This window comes from Nannobrachium achirus (genome assembly GCF_963921795.1).
Source record: "Nannobrachium achirus genome assembly, chromosome: 4".
Lineage (NCBI taxonomy): Eukaryota > Metazoa > Chordata > Actinopteri > Myctophiformes > Myctophidae > Nannobrachium > Nannobrachium achirus.
Genome location: NC_137813.1, coordinates 60,328,339 through 60,345,898, shown reverse-complemented (window position 1 = coordinate 60,345,898; position 17,560 = coordinate 60,328,339). Strand labels below are relative to the sequence as shown.

At 42.5% G+C, this 17,560-nt stretch overlaps 4 protein-coding genes across 5 annotated transcripts in view; 1 reads left to right on the top strand and 3 right to left on the bottom strand.

Moving 5' to 3' along the window:
- LOC308283909 (histone H1-like) overlaps window positions 1–14,174 on the bottom strand; it is a gene marked incomplete at both ends in the record, with an annotated part of 141,916 nt that extends 127,742 nt beyond the window's left edge. For both annotated transcript variants that reach the window (XM_080724424.1, XM_080724423.1), the window contains one exon: window positions 13,662–14,174. In XM_080724424.1, the coding sequence (XP_080580550.1) occupies window positions 13,662–14,174 (513 nt within the window). The remainder of the gene's footprint in view (window positions 1–13,661) is intronic.
- On the bottom strand, window positions 3,785–4,195 carry LOC308283934 (histone H3.2; the record flags this gene model as incomplete). The annotated part of the gene is made up of 1 exon (XM_080724448.1): window positions 3,785–4,195. The coding sequence occupies one exon, from the start codon at window positions 4,193–4,195 to the stop codon at window positions 3,785–3,787; it is 411 nt and encodes a 136-aa protein (XP_080580574.1).
- Window positions 4,506–4,889, top strand: LOC308283940 (histone H2A-like; the record flags this gene model as incomplete). Its single annotated transcript, XM_080724454.1, has 1 exon — window positions 4,506–4,889. One exon carries the CDS (start codon window positions 4,506–4,508, stop codon window positions 4,887–4,889), a length of 384 nt encoding a protein of 127 aa, XP_080580580.1.
- Window positions 5,602–5,976, bottom strand: LOC308283950 (histone H2B-like; the record flags this gene model as incomplete). Its single annotated transcript, XM_080724464.1, has 1 exon — window positions 5,602–5,976. One exon carries the CDS (start codon window positions 5,974–5,976, stop codon window positions 5,602–5,604), a length of 375 nt encoding a protein of 124 aa, XP_080580590.1.
- Window positions 14,175–17,560: the final 3,386 nt, after the last annotated feature.

Here is a 17,560-nt window from a genome sequence, read left to right as displayed (position 1 = left end):
TGTAGGCCTATATGCTCTAATGAAAAACATTTCAAAACCAAGATATAACTATTATAATACATTATCTATTTCTAGACACTGTTTAATTTGTCCAAAAACATGAGTGTAATGTTATAACAAGAAAAAACAACAATTGATTTGAATCAGATTCATACAAAACATCACACACCTTCATCCTGTGTTCTTTTGGTCTCAAATTGCAACTTGTAGCCTGTAGGCCTATTCAACTCTACAGTATGTGGCATATTTTCAGTTCTGTTGTCTTGTGTGAGATCTAAATTGTATTGCGCATTAAAATAATAAGTAGCATTTGGATAGGGTAGGAGTGGGCAACTAGATGATGGAGAGGGCCACTATATTTCACAATCACTCCAGAGGGCCACAATGCATATTGTAAAAAAAAATGATCTACAAGCATTGCGGTGATCCATTATTTTCAAATTGTTTTAAATTGGAATCCTGTATTCTTTTTAGCTATTTTTTTTTAACTGGAATCCTGAAAAGTAACATTATTATTTAATTTCAAATACATTTATATGTTTGTATGTTAACCTTATGAAATGCAAATACATTGACAAAAAAGACTATAGCACTGGTCATTATGCTACTACTATAGACTGAAGTAATTAAAGTGGGTAACAGCTGAAATCAATAATATATCAGTATTCCGATATTAACCTGTGGGTCTTGGCCACATGTCGAGAGGGCCACTTCACACTCACTCCACAATGCATATAGTGAAAAATAGCTGATCTACAAGCTCAAAACGCGTTGCAGTCTTCTCCCTGTGATGTGGCCCCCTTATGGTTGTGGCCCTAAGCGACCGCTTATGTTGCCTATGCCAGGAACCGGCCCTGCTGGTAACATCTTTAGAGGGAGGTTGTGACCAGGGTAAAAGAGTGTGGCAGCGAAAGTGTGTTTTATGTTTGTGTTAGTATCAGGATCGGAGATTCCCTCTATTCTATTCCATCCAGTCCAGCTGGACTATGGTCCTCTATTCTGCCTAAATGAGAGATTGGTGGTTGACCCTGAGTTGAATGCTTTCTATATACACCTGCCTAATGTGTTGTTGATAGTATTGTTTTCTGTTTTTAACATTTCTGCAAAGCATGTTGTTACTTTGTTTAAAATAATAATAACAGTAATCACTGTACAAATAAACTCATACATTATTATGAACCCATATCCCATATATAGAAAGGACCCTGAACCTGTCAGGCCGCTCAGAACCCAGCACAACGCAGAGGGAGTTAAACCTTTCTGGGTTGTCAGGAAGCTGCTGCTTTTGAGACCTTCAGACAGGATTTGAGCCTTGGATTGGCAGCGCTGTAGCCCAGAATGACAGGGGTGTAGGAGACAATGTTCTTCATCTTTTCCCACACTCTGAAGGTCAGGTTGCCCAGGTGTTTGGCCATATCTATCACTGCTTCTGAGTCCAGCTGTGGGTCCTGCAGTGTGAGCTGGACTCTTTCCTTTGTGGCTCTGTAGTTCTGCAGGAATGAGATGTGTTCAGCTCTCAGATCCTCCTCTATGTCTCTGATCGTGTGTGATCGTGTGGGGTCGATATCTTCCTGTCCAGATCCTCAAGCCTTTCCTTCATCGTCTGACTCTTCTGCTGCTCTTCCTCTCTTAGTGCAGATCCGACCCTCCGTTACTGGTGTTAAATTAATTTGTTTGACATATATTGATTGCCTCTGCCCCTGTGCCCTTTCCCCCTAATTGTATAGTTTAGTTTAGTTGTATTGAGACATTGTTAATGCATACAATATAACAATAAGGAAACAACATACAGCGCAAGGAGAGGAAGAAGCCATCATGCTTATTTTGATCCTTTCCTTAGTCCAGTCATGTCATCTAGTTACCTAAATGTTGTTTTTATCCAATAACTCAATTAGGTAGAGGACATCATTTAGGAGAGAATATCTCAACTCTGGTTTGGACTAATATGATTAAAAGCTTTTCTCCTTTACAAACTACTGTGTGATTTGAATGCATTAATGTGCAAGCCAAGGTTTTCCATAAGCAGGCTTTGACCTCTAGTGGTATTAAACACACTATTAAAATAAGTAACATTAGGCTATTATAATAATACATAATTAAATCAACAAAGTCTAATAATAATCAGTATATGGCGCTATAACCGCAAAATGATACTCAAAGACTACACCATAAAACCAGACGTTGGTTTAACTCCGAAAGTGGTCATTTCATTCATACGCTTTCAGAGCGACATTAAAACAGCTTTTACTGTAAAGTCTGATTCTGGTCCATAATGTTATTTAGTAAGTTCTCTCTATGCCTTATGGTAAGACATGCCTCATGCACATATTGTTTTTACTCCCCCCCCCCCCCCCCCCCCCCCAATTCTGTGGTTACAAATCTACCCCACATAATGTGCATGACATATAGTTTAGCTACACATGAATAAAATTGGTCGCTTCCTTTTGCATGTGCCACTATCACACTGATCTGAAAATGTGCCCCTTTAATAAATAATAATCTAATAAATAAAACTTTACAACGTCAATATAGCAGCTCTACCAGTTCTGCTATAGCAGATCTACAAGCTCACGGCTTGTAGATCTGCGATTTTCACATTATTTATCAGTGATTATTAATATTAAATGCAATGGGTTTTCCTCTAATCCTTTGTATGAATGTATCGTTATAATCACCAACACACAACCATGTTGGTCCTATATATTTGGGGACATATTCAAAGCTTTTCCACAAATGATCATGTAAGATTTGTCTAAATTAGTTAAAATAGCCAATCTACAAGCTTACAGCACTTCAACGGGCGTGTTTTAGCTTGTAGATCTGCATTTTTCATGATACAATATTTTAACAGGCAAATTAAAAGCATACTATCACAAATATGCAACTTATATGGCTGCATAATACCTAAACTACCTGTGTTGGTGCAAAGCATTGTTGTTTTAATCTATGTCATGTGAAACACCAGTGATATAACTACACTGTAAAAGGTATGTATTTTGCAAGACTGCATGAGCTATGCCAAGTTTCTTTATTAGTATTAATAATAAGTTAATATTATGGTCCAGAGCAAATGGTGTATCTTATAACACCACATGCATATACATTATTGCATCAGTGATGGCACTTGAAAACATAAAATAAGAACAAATAAAATAAGCAAATAATGAAATAGAGGAGTTGACTAGCAATAATGCTTTGTCAGTGTGTGTGGGTACAGTCAATTCAATGGAGCTTTATTGGCATAAGAAAGCGGCTTCTCGTTGGGTGAGGAGGGGGGGGGGTAACGCCCACGCAGAAAGGTCTGCCTGTCCTCCCTTACGTCCTCAGATCACAATCGCACCGACCATAGGTTTACGTGCAAGGACTTGGATCAAGACTGCAGTGTATGGTATACCTAGTCGATTTGGATGACATCTTCCATTAGTTTCAGTGGACATTTTATTCAGGGCTAATAATAGTTGGCGTAGCCTACATGTATGAGGCCCCACACCAAAACAGAACATGGAACCGCTACGCAAGTTATTGTACAGAAATAGTCCTTTTTTGTCTGACATAATACATTTTGTGTGGGGAAATAAAATGTGTTGCTGTATGATCAATTTTTTTTATTTGTCCTAACTTGTAGTCGACATAGTTATCACTGTCGACATGGAATGGCTAGGCAGTATGCCAGGTAGCCAGAATTAATATAGGACTGGATTCACAGGAGGAAAAGCTCTTTAAATAAATAGATGGGTGGCTCTTAAAAGAGCCGTTTTGGGGTTCAGACAGTGATCGATAAAGTTTAAGCACGTTCTCCACGGATACGACGGGCCAGCTGGATGTCTTTGGGCATGATGGTCACCCTCTTAGCGTGGATGGCGCACAGGTTGGTGTCTTCAAACAGACCGACCAGATAAGCCTCGGCTGACTCCTGCAGAGCCATGACGGCGGAGCTCTGGAATCGCAGGTCGGTCTTGAAGTCCTGTGCGATCTCCCTCACCAGGCGCTGGAAGGGCAGCTTGCGGATCAGCAGCTCGGTGGATTTCTGGTAGCGACGGATCTCCCTCAGAGCTACTGTACCGGGACGGTAACGGTGAGGCTTCTTCACTCCACCGGTTGCCGGCGCGCTCTTACGAGCTGCCTTGGTGGCGAGCTGCTTCCTGGGGGCTTTGCCTCCGGTGGACTTGCGCGCGGTCTGCTTGGTTCTGGCCATTTCCACTCTTCTACGTTAACAGAGAAGTTGTGATAAAACGAGCGCAAACTCTTTCATTTTATCTCAGCGACTCTGAGACGCCGTCTTTCTCTGATTGGTCTGTGGTCAGGAACCTCCTTGTTTGGGAGGAACCAGAGTTTAGACTGGGAGGAGCCGATCACGCCACTAGTAGTGATTGGTGGGGCGCACACAGAGTCTGTCCCACCAATCACATAATAGTGTGTTACAAAGTCAAACGTATAAAAGGTCTCGTATTCCTCTCCTCCATCACATTTCTTCGAGCTTATACTCTAGAAATAGAATCCACAAAATGAGCGGCCGAGGCAAGACAGGCGGAAAGGCCAGGGCGAAGGCTAAGACCCGCTCATCCCGTGCCGGGCTCCAGTTCCCCGTGGGTCGTGTCCACAGGCTGCTGCGTAAAGGCAACTATGCCCAGAGAGTCGGCGCCGGCGCCCCGGTTTATCTGGCGGCTGTCCTCGAGTACCTGACCGCTGAGATCCTGGAGTTGGCTGGAAACGCTGCCCGTGACAACAAGAAGACTCGTATCATCCCCCGTCACCTCCAGCTGGCCGTCCGCAACGACGAGGAGCTCAACAAACTCCTGGGCGGAGTGACCATCGCTCAGGGCGGTGTACTGCCCAACATCCAGGCAGTCTTGCTGCCCAAGAAGACCGAGAAAGCCGCCAAGAAATAAACCTAATTCGTCTGAATAAACCCCACAAAGGCTCTTTTAAGAGCCACCCACTAATTCAACAAAGAGTTGCTCCTAATACCCTATGAGGAGAAAAAAGTAATATAACTTTTTAGTGCCCGCAATACCTTACTGTAATATCCTATTAAAACAGTGAAATACAGTGAAATAAGCACTGTGGTTACTTTATTATTCTACACGAGTTTATAACAATGATAGAATTTATAGCAGTAGGTGCACTTAAAGTATCGTATTTTACTTAAAAAACACCATTTCAGAATAGACTCGGATGTATGTATTCAATCTGTTAAATTAGCTGTGGGTCGTTTCACGCATGACAACTTTTAGTAACATTTTAGCATAATCATCTACACTTCACATACTTGGCTGCCAAAATAAAAACTATGCCAACACTCAACATGACCAGTGTGAAATGAATATACATTTTTACAAGCATAGCGATGCACCCATTATTTTAAGTTTATGGTTTAAATAATACATCTATGCTGCTGTAATACAAGGACTGTTATGCCATGTCCCTTTCCTTTGTAAACTAGTAGCCAGCGTTACTTAATTAGCCATGTCTGATTAGTTTCGTGTCACCTGTCATATCTGATAATGACAGGCTATGGTTAGCATTTGGATCAACTCTTTCTTTGAAAATATGGGTGGTCCTTAAAAGAACCGTTGGTTTTAGTACAGTAGAATAGTCCGTTTACTTGGAGCTGGTGTACTTGGTGACAGCCTTGGTGCCCTCAGACACGGCGTGCTTGGCCAGCTCACCGGGGAGCAGCAGGCGGACGGCGGTCTGGATCTCCCTGGAGGAGATGGTGGAGCGCTTGTTGTAGTGAGCCAGACGAGAGGCTTCACCGGCGATGCGCTCAAAGATGTCGTTGACAAAGGAGTTCATGATGCCCATGGCCTTGGAGGAGATACCGGTGTCAGGGTGGACCTGCTTCAGGACCTTGTACACGTAGATGGCGTAGCTCTCCTTCCTGGACTTTCTGCGCTTCTTGCCGCCCTTGGCGGCGGTCTTGGAGACGGCTTTCTTGGAGCCCTTCTTGGGCGCTGGCTTCGCTGGCTCGGGCATTTTGAAGGTATTCTATCAGTGGCTCGTAGTGACGAATGTGTTGAGGACCGCGGTCGCACCATTATTTATACACAGCCAATGCCAATGTGGTTGTGTGACTCCCGGCAGATGATTGGCTGATCTGATCCTCCCACAAAGAGGGTGGTGTCTTTATTTCTGTATTATTTCTCCCGCTCGCGCGCTCTTGTCCCTGTATTATTTGAGCGGCTAAATATGCACTAAGGTTAAATGTGTATTTTAATGTCCATAAAGGTCCCCAATGGAAACAAGCCATAGTGCTTTCTTGACTAACAAAAGGTATAGACTATTATACCAATCTTATTCCCAATATTAGTCTATAATATAAGAAATAGTTAATTACGTATTATAATGTGTACATTTGATTCCGCTCTTCTGGGCTTAGAAAAACAAAATAGCGAAACGGGTGCACTCTCTCTTTCTCTCTCTGTGTGTGTGCTGTGTGTGTGTGTGTGTGTGTGTGTGTGTGTGTGTGTGTGTGTGTGTGTGTGTGTGTGTGTGTGTGTGTGTGTGTGTGTGTGTTTTACTTTATTTTTCTCCATTCCTAGCCCGTTTATTACTTCAAGACAATAAAAGCAGAATCGATTTAGTTCCATCAATCCAGTTAACTTCAGTTGGGACAATGTAATGTAAACTCTGTATTCTGAGTATTTCAAGATAATGAACTCAGTGTTTACCGCCTCTACATGTTTATAAGAATGGCAGCCAAAAGTGCTTGTTTAAACCCAGTTGTACCTACTATTAATGGTTCATCGCAGAGCGTAATATTACTCTATTTCAAGTTAATATTCAAATCACAACTTCTCTACAAGTAAAGACAGGTTACATCTTTGATCAAGGATTGTTTGCGAGGCTCCGACGCAAGTCCCGTGCTGCTTATTATGTGTTTATGAAACAAAGCAAGGTTTAATTTGGGCATATGTGGAAATAGACGTTTCTGCCTGTTCGTGCGTGTCGAATTACAAAATTATATCTATATTGTAACAGCACATGTAGATTTTCAAAGCTGTAGTTATGCACACAAGTGGGAATAAACTCGTTACATAACGTGTGGGCGGCTCTTAAAAGAGCCTTTGGGTTGTTGGGTAGATCAAGTCATCGTTATTAACCTCCGAAGCCGTACAGAGTGCGTCCCTGTCTCTTCAGAGCATAGACGACATCCATGGCGGTCACGGTCTTTCGCTTGGCGTGCTCGGTGTAGGTGACGGCATCACGGATCACGTTCTCCAGGAACACCTTGAGGACACCGCGGGTCTCCTCGTAGATCAGACCGGAGATACGCTTCACACCGCCACGGCGAGCCAGACGGCGGATAGCGGGCTTGGTGATTCCCTGGATGTTATCACGGAGAACCTTGCGATGACGCTTGGCGCCTCCTTTTCCCAGTCCCTTTCCGCCTTTTCTTTTTTGCTTTTTAAATAGACTTTATTGAAAATTTTGCAGGTTTACAATCATTTTGCAGGTTTACAATCATTTTAAGCATTCAAATAAGTCATATGAATACAGTCATACATTAAGTAATTACACAATTATAATATAATATGTAAGGGCATAACTTTTTTTTTTGTTTAACCCTCACCTTTTCCTTCTTTTTTACATCGAAGAGAAAAGCATACAAAACAAGAAAATAGAAATATAATAAATATAGAAAAATAGAAATAGATTTTTTTTTCTTTTTTACAAGTTCAAAAGGTGCCATGGCTTCAGTTTGTTATGTTTAGAGTCCAGTGTTCGTTGCCTTCTGAGCTCAGTTTTTACTTGTTTGAAGACTACCTCCCCAGAAATGGTCTCCTGGTGGATGACCATGGCACTCCTAGTGTTCCACAATTTATTCACAACAGTGCAAATAATAGACCAAAAGAATTCTTGGTCCATGGCGGACATGTTTTCTTCAAAAACCCCGTACATTACAGCATTATACGAGACCTTTATATTAAAACCAAGTTGTGACATCTTCCCCCATACATATCTTGACCTTTGACAATCCACGAGCAGGTGCTCTATGGACTCATCATCATTACAGTTTTCTACAGGACATTTTACAGTTTTCACAAAGCAGCTCCATTTTACCACTGCCCTTACTGCTAGCCTCCTAACGGAGACCAGCCACATTACATCCCTCTTTTTTTCAGAAACATTTTTACTCCAAATATTTTTAAGGCAGACCTGTTTTTGTACATCATTAAGGTTTTTATACGGGAAGATGCCACCATATAAATCATCACACAAAAAATCATAAATACTTTTGCTGGGCATTTCAACCCAGTCAATATTCAAATGTTCAGAAATAGCTATTAAATCCCCATACATAATTTTATAATATGGAAAAGAGCTCCTTGCCCTACCCTTCTTTTTGGTCCAGCTCAGAGCCTCTCCAATCCATACAGCACTTCTTTTAAAACCAGATGCAACATTTTTACAAAACGAAATCTTTAGTTTGAGTCCAAAATCTACAGCCCCTAGCCCTCCATTCTTTTTACTTTTATAGAGCAGGTCTCTTTTTGTCACCTCTCTAGTGGTTCCCCATATAAAGTTAACCAAAGTTTTATTAATTTTTTTCAGTGTCTGGTCCTTCGGTGGAAAAATTGTTGCTAAGAATAAACATTTAGAAAGAATATATGACTTAATAATTATTATCTTTGTTCTGTAACACATAGACTTGTTTTCCCATTTATTTAGTTCCTCCTTAATTTCTGTATCCTTTCCATCCCAGTTTTTTCCATAGGAATCGTTATTACTAAATTTTATACCGAGCACTGTCATAGTATCTGTAAGTTGTATGTTAACATTTGGCCTTGCCTCTCTCCTCCCGAACCAGACACCTTCTGTTTTATTCTGATTTAACTTTGATCCGGAGACCTCTTCATAAAGTGCTAGATGCTCATTTACAATATCCAACTCTTTCTCATTTTTAACAATGACTGTTACGTCGTCTGCGTAAGCCAGGACGACCACACGCTCACCTCCACTAGTTTTAATACCTGTTAGTCTTTTATCGTTTTTTAATCTTTTTAATAAAGGGTTAATAGCCAAAATATAGAGGGCTGCTGAGGCTGGACAACCTTGTTTTACGCCCCTCTTAATTTCAAAGGTTTCAGTCAAAACACCATTTACGTTTACCTGTACTGTGGACTCTGAATACAATAATTTTATCAAATCAATAAATTCCTTATTAAAACCATAAGATTTTAAAACCTCCCACAAATACTCTCTTGAAATGAAATCGAAAGCCTTCTTTTGATCTAAATTTACAACATAAAATTCCTCTTTCACATCACCACCAGTAATGTCTCTCAAAATCCCCAGGTTATCCCACATCAGTCTACCCTTAATGGCGCAAGTTTGTTCTTTTTCAATTAGTTTTTCCAAATCATTATTTAGTCTATTTACAATGATCTTAGCAAGTATTTTATAATCAATGTTCATCAAAGTGACATGCCTCCAATTATCTAAGTTATTCGAGGGCCCTTTTTTATAAATTAGAGAGACAATACCATGATAAAAGGAATCATGCATTTTACCCAACCTGATTCCGTCATTAAACGCTGAGGTCAGCAGGTCCACCAAATCTTCTACACAAGAGAGAAAAAGCTCACTCGGCAGGCCATCTGGGCCTGGCGCCTTGCCCTTATTTAACTGTGAAATAGCTTCCCTTACTTCATTTTTAGTTATTTCCCCACCTGCTGAGTTAAGGCCAACCTCGCTTAGGTCAACGGAATCAAGAAAGGTATGCAACAGTGGCTCATTAATAGTAATTTTCTCATACATTTTTTTACATAGTTCTCTAATGGTTTCCCTTTTTATTTTTTCATCTTCAATTAACTGACCATTGTCATTTAGAATTGCACCAATATGTTTATTTTCCAGCTTCTTCTTGTGTAAACTCATTAAGCTATGTATATTAGTGGAACATTCTGTGTCCCCCATACCAGCCTGTAGGCGGAGGCAATGTGACACATCATTTAATTTAGCCAATTGAGTTTCCATTTCACTTAATAGCTCGTTATCTGCCTCAGATTTATCTACTTTTGTTCGAAGATTTACATAGTCGGCCATTAAAGCATTGTACTTCACATTTTGCTCCTGATTTAATAGTTTAGATTTAAATTTAAAGAAAAACCGTAGCCGCTCTTTCATTACCTCCCATAGCTCAATATATGATTCAGTTAACACATGTAACGACCTGGTAATAGCCACCTCTTTTTTTAGTTCTGTAAACACATCGTTATTTTTTAAACAGCTTACATTCATTTTCCAAAACCCATTCTTTTCTGTTTTGCCGAGTCTTAAAAGCACAACCACGGCCAGATGATCAGATTTAACCAAAACACGGGTTTTATAATTTAGAGGAGTAATATTCCCATTTACATAAACATGGTCTATCCTCGTCTTGACATTTTTGTCAAAACGAGTAAAGCCAACATCTGTTGGATGCAAAATTCTAAAAACATCACGGACACCACAGAACTCATACATTTTTTTCAGTTCCTTTCCCTCTCTATTGCGACCCCGGGGATTCACGTGCACAGCAGAGATTCTATCCAATTCCTCAGTATAGGAATTAAAGTCACCACATAATATAGTGTGATAACCCACCGTCAACAACTCATATAATTTTTTAAACATTCTTACTTTTGTTGCAGAATCTGGTGGTGTATACACGTTTATAATTCTAATTTTTAAATTTAAATAAAAGCAGTCAACAAGTAAAATTCTACCTGGTATAATTTCTCTTTGCTTAATTATTTCAGCTTTACTATTAAAAAATATACCCACACCGTCAGCTTTATCAAAACCTATAGAAATAATAGAAGTGCCTTTTCTCCAAATAGTAGCAACATCATCAATATCACTCTGTGTCGTCAGTCTCAGCTCTTGAGCACATATAATATCATACCTCGTATTGTGGAGAATGTTCAACTTAGACCTTCTGTTCTCCATGGATTTGATTCCTCTCACGTTACAGGTAACGAATGAGAGTGAAGCCATGGTGAAGAGGTGTGAATGTTAAACAAGCTTTCATTGTTTTCTAGGCTTCTTCTCTTCATTCGCCAGAGGCGACGTATAACGTTTCTTGTAAGCACTCACGTGAGCTCCGTCTCCATGTGTCCCTTCTGCAGTAGTGGAGGGGAGCCCCTCTCCTCCGCTAGAATCAAGACTGCTGCTTGAGCTACTGTCGCTCCGCTCACTCTTCTCGCTCGGCTCCTCACTTGCCGAGTCGTAGGCGTCTGACTCCTCGCCCATCTCCTCATCACGCTGATCATTGGCCTCTGCTCCCTTCTCCTCCTCGACGCCAGAGGAGTCGGACCAGGGAGGCAGGATGTTTTTGACAGCTTTCTCCAGCTGTCTGACAGCCTCCTCCGTCTCCTCTGCGGCAGCGGCCTCTGGGCAAGAGGGGGGCGGCGACTGCTGCTGCTGCTGTTGCTGCTGTCTCCCCATGAGAGCGGACGCCCCTCCGGAGCTCGCTGCTGCTTCCCTCATGCTCGCGGCGGAGAATGTGCCTCTCCCTCGGCCTCTCCCTCTGCCGGCCACCGGCTGCTGGTTCACCGTCATCTCGCCACGCATCGGTCTTGCCGTCTCAGCTGTCATCCCAGCTTCACCGCGCTCCTCAGTCGGAGTTGGTGTTAGAACGCCGGGTTCAAGCTGAGTACGACCCATAGAGTTATAATAAGAAGGGGTACGACCTCTCCCAGGAACCAGCTTCGCTGTTGTCACGTCAGGCACCTTCCTTCCCGTCCCAGCTGTCATCCCAGCTCCACCACGCTCCTCAGTCGGAGTTGGTGTTGGAACGCCGGGTTCAAGCTGAGTACGGCGGCTCTGCTGCCCACTGTCAGCCGACTGTGGGGTGCTGGCTCCGTCTGGTGGCAGCGCCTGCCTGCTGCTCCGCAGTAGCTCCACTACACGTCTCTGCTGTTCTGCTGCTTGCTCCTTTCGGTGCTCTTTAGCCTTGTTGCTGTACGACTTGGGGCACTGGAAGTACGAGTGCCCGAGCTCTCCACACAAACTGCACACCGCGTCGTTCCCGCAGTCCTTCGCCTTGTGTCCCAGGATCGAACACTTCCAGCATTTCACCTGGTCGCACTCCCGGACCTGGTGCTCCGTGCTGTTGCAGATGAAGCACCTGGTCTCCTGGCCCGGGTAGAAAATGCGCCCATTGTAGGGACCCAGTGAAATGGAGCAGGGCAGAGACATACGTTTCCCGCTGGTGTCAAGCTTAATCTCTACTTTGTACTTTCGTACTCCGTACCATATCCCGAACGCATCCACCGGCTTGTACGGTTTCTCAAGGATGTTGCAGTAACGTTTCAGGTACAGGTCCACATCATGATCTGAGACCCGTCCGGTCCAGAACTTAACCACCACATTCACGGTGCTGATACTCACGGAGGATTCTATGGACCAGTCCTTCCATTTTTCCTCCTCCACATCAATAGTATATTGCTCCAGAAAGCGACGCAGCGTTGGCTCTTGATAGAAGCACAACTCGAACTCACGCCGGTTCGGCAGGGCGATGAAAGAGTAGATGTCTTTAGCACAAACTAGCTTGCTCTTAAACAACAGCTCTTTCCCTACAAACTCCCGTGTTGGGAGATCTGCCTCGCCCGCGTATCTCAGCCTAGCCCAGTTATGGACGTAACGGGAGGCAAACGTAGTTGACATTATTACTACGTTATTCCGCCCTTCCCTCGGCCTGACATTTTGCTGCAGCTGTGTGTGTAGATACAAAACTGTATCTACGCCCACTCATTTTCTAGCTTCAGTTCAGTCGAAGATGCAGAAGAGAATGATTTCAGAGCGCTGAGCCATGCTTTTTTATGTGTGTTCTGAGGACGTAAGGGAGGACAGGCAGCCTGCGTGGGCGTTGCCACCCCTTCCCCCCCTAGTTTATAGTAATACCGGTATTGCTAGTCAAGTTCTCTATTTCATAATAATTGTTAATTTTTGTAACGTATCCCCCCATTCATATTCTTGTCAATGTACATTTGGTGTTACTGAATACATGCCTAATACACCCTCTGGGCCATGGCTTTTTTCGACTCTAAAGAAGTTTAAACGTTTGTATTGTCACAGACATAACCTAAATAAAGTTATAATAATTCATCAATAATTAAGTATTAATACGGAATTCTTGTCTCGTTTATTTGAGGTGGACCAGGGTTACTGTCTATAATAATGTATATGATTCTGAACAACAATGGTAGTAGGCTAATGGCTACTATTCAATACCAATGTTGAATTTGAACCAACACATACTAGTCAGGACAATGGCGAATCTAATAGTGATTTATGGATTAACAAAATTAGGTCATAGGAGAGGTGGGTGGGTTTGCAAGCTCTATAGCTTAAGAGAGAGAAATGTCCATATTCAAAATGTAGGAAGTTAGGCTGTGGTTATCTTTATTAACTTTGTCATAAATACATTTATGTCGTGTCATTAATTATTTGTGAGTGGCATTAGACCATTAACACAAAGACAGGTTATTATTCCAGCATATAAAAGTTAGGAAGCTCTTATAAAATAAAGTGGTTGGCTCTTAAAAGAGCCTTTTGTGGGTAGAGATGAACCAGATGATTTACTTCTTTTTGGGGGCTGCCTTCTTTGCTGCCTTGGGTTTGGCAACCTTCTTTGCTGGAGCTTTCTTGGCTGCTGCGGGCTTCTTCGCCACTTTCTTGGGGCTCTTGGCGGCCTTCTTGGGGCTTTTAGCTGCTACTTTCTTGGCGGCAGGCTTCTTGGCTTTCTTGGGTGATTTCTTGGCGGCTGCGGGCTTCTTTACTGCCGCCTTCTTGGGCTTCTTAGCCGCTGCGGGTTTCTTGGCGGCAGCGGGCTTCTTTGCTTTAACTGCCTTCTTTGCAGCGGGCTTCTTCGCCTTCACCGCCTCTGCCTTCTTGTTCATCTTGAAAGAGCCTGACGCGCCGGTGCCTTTGAGCTGGACCAGGGTGCCTTTAGCGACCAGGCTCTTGACGGCGATCTTGACGCGGGCCTTGTTCTTCTCCACATCGTAGCCGCCGGCAGCCAGAGCTTTCTTGACGGCAGCCAGAGACACACCGCTCCGCTCCTTGGAGGCGGACACGGCCTTGACGACCAGCTCAGCGACGCTGGGGCCGGTCTTCTTGGGGCGGGAAGCTGCCTTCTTCGTGGCGGCCTTGGCCGGGGCTGGAGCTGGTGCTACTTCTGCCATTGTTCTTTCCTCAGTAGTTTATCCTTCCTTCCCTAAAGTCTGTCAGACTGGTGCTGAACGCTCAGAAGGGGCTGAACTTAAACACCACATGAGAACCATGTAGAGACAACAGACACACAGCCCCTCTTGTCTAGGTGGCTTTATGTGCCATGTGTGTTTTCTCCACGATTAAAACAAGATATATCAAACTACAGTGTGTATTATTTAATGCAACAAAGAGCTGAACACTTAGCACACATGTGCCTTTTTGTCACAAATATATCTGAGAAGAAAACTGCGATCTAGTTTTTAAGTGATAGGCTTAAAACATCACCCTTCTACAGTCAGAGAACAGTGTTTCCTCCATATTTTTCCTTCTAAAACATGTTAAACTGTATTAAATTTACACCAATACTCACAATCCTCTTAGAAGACTTACCTGGCGACACAATACATTAAACCATAATCTTGTTTTGCTATCCATTTTGCTATAAATAGAAGGTTTTCTGACCCCAGTAAACACACTTCAGTTTCTGCAGCATGATGGATTTGATCCAACTTTGATCTTACTATAATGATGAAAACTGCTGGAACAGTTTGGACAGATAACTTATTTGTTCTCAAGCTACAGTAAACTAAACATTTAAATATCCAATCAACTGTATCACACTTCTCAGGCAGTAGGCCTACTTCATGATGCAAGGTGTCATTATATATCAAATTTTTATGAGTAATTCACCATTGTGATCAGTATAGAATCAAATAAAAAGTGATGCCATATTTACTACAGATAAGATGTTATTTCTGCCACCATGCACTTATAGGAGCATGTGACAGAACTGTTTAAATAGCTATCACAACTGTCACCTAACTGTAACTGAACAACAGAAGGCCTAATTTTATTCCGCAGAGTCGCAGACAGATGGTGGTAATTGCATTTAACAGAAACACATTTTGTCATCATTACAATAACACCCAGATATAAACAGAAGTTGAATAAAAAAAAAAATATATATATAAATATCACGCACATCAGGCGCCCGCGCGCAGCCTGATGCAAAATATGTACAAAAATAGGTCACACTGTGTGAGTTTGCAGATCTGGTATTTGATATACAAAGTATATCATATGTATGTATAAGTAGACACACACACACACACAACTTTGCTGCGTGTGCGTGTCTCGCTAGTCGCTGACTGTTTTTAAGTGAAAAGAGCAGCTTAAAGTAAACAAAACTTTGCTAGTGTTCCGTGCTGATAGCCTATATTACCTCTATGGTTTATAGCCAACCTGCAAGCTCCGCGACGAGTTGTGACTGTGATGCATGCAGAAAGAAAGGCGGCACGTCTATAATGTGAGCTTGTAGATTTAATGTTTTCGACAGAGCTCAAGTGTGTGTGAGAGAGAGAGAGAGAGAGAGAGAGAGAGAGAGAGAGAGAGAGAGAGAGAGAGAGACCCCGTCTCCATCTGGAGCTGCTGCTCACTGGACCTCCAGCATGCAGCTGCGAGGGCCGGTCAGATATGTATCCATCCTGCAACGCTCATTTATCGGCCACAAACGTGTTCATGCCATGGACCTCCGATATTTACAAGCGACTTCGGCACTAGCCGTTAAGAAAGTATGAATGGACTCCCCCCGAACCTAAATAATTTCGGGTCGGGGAGCCCTCCCGAACAGAACTAAGTTAGGCTCCTTATTAGACTCTGAATCGACCCTTAGGAGATGCTAAGCCTTCACCCGGAGCCGCCACTGCAATACAATACAATCGGAAATAAATATGTACAACTGAAAAGAGTAACAGTAGTTTTCATGCATCAAGGTTACAGGCAGAGAAGGTATGGTCTTTAAGGTGGTTGGGTTTCATTTTATATCCTATTATGATATCCTTCTCCTATCTCACTCACTCACTCTCACTCACTCACTCACTCACGCACGCACGCACGCACGCACGCACGCACGCACGCACGCACGCACACACACACACACACACACACACACACACACACACACACACACACACACACACACACACACACACACACAAACACACACACACACACACACACACACACACACACACACACACACACACACACACAGAGAGAGAGATTAATAATTACTTAAATATAGATAGAAAGATAGAGCCTGCATATAAATGGATTAAAAGTAGGACTAAATAGACACTTCAAAGTAGCCAAGTTTGATTTTCGATAAAACAGATACAGTATGATCATAAAAACATCATCACCATGGAGAATTGTTCCTTATTTTCTAAATGAATTTAACAATTCAGATAATTTTCTAATTATTTCAAAATAGCAGATGTACTATAAATGGTAAATGGCGCTTTTATCCAAGGCACCTTACATAGATTGTGGATTACATTCACCCACACATTTATACACCGATGGCAGAGGAAACCATGCAAGACACCAACCTTCTCACCGGGAGCATCTAGGAGTTCAGAGTCTTGCTCAAGGACTCTTCCACATTCACTCAGGGGGAGCCCGGATTCGAACTGGGAACCATTCGTGCTCTAATGTCGGTTTCTATACCCCTGAGCTATGCCGCCACTATGTGTGACGCACTGTGATCTTGTAGACCTGCTATTTTTGAATAGCCTACATAGAAATGGAGGAATAAAAAGGTAAAATGTTTGTGATGCTGTAGACCTGGGGCTAAAACTAAAAATGTCCTTCTGTAAAAATGTAGCTTCTGGCTTTAAAAGAAGTGCAGTATGGGCACTGCGAGGCTTTAAGCTGGACCAAAAAGAATGTCCGAGCAAGGAGCTCTTTTCCTTATTTTAAAATCATGTATGGTAATGTATTGTGTAATTCTGCACATCTGAATATTGATTGGACTGAAATGTCGAGCAAGAAAATATATGGAGTTATATGTGATGACATGTATGGTGGCGTTTTCCCCGACAGAAATCTGGACGACAATCAGAAGCAGGTGTGTCTAAAAAATATTTGGAGTAAAATGTATCAGAAAAAATCGAACCTCTGTTCGAAGTGGAGCTGTGTGTGTGTGTGTGTATTGCAGTTGATGCTCAGGGCAGGCTAGACTCAACAGCACCTCTCTGGTCACCCAGGATCATGTGTACCGATTTTTGTGACATTTGAAGAAAATATGTAGGAAAAGGAGCAAAAAGTGTGTTTTGGAGAAAATTCAAGATGGCGGAAAATCTATCCTGGCGCAAATGGGCGTGGCCTATATGGGGAGATGCGTCTTGACCCAAGGAATCCAGGGAAAAAAGAAATTTAATTTTCCGATTTACAGTTCAAGAGTTACGGAGCAAAACGCAAAGTGGGCCGTTATAGCGCCACCATGAGGCCGAGTGATGTAATTATTTTTCGATTCATTCTTAAAATCATTATGAATCTCCTCTCCGAGGTTTGAAAC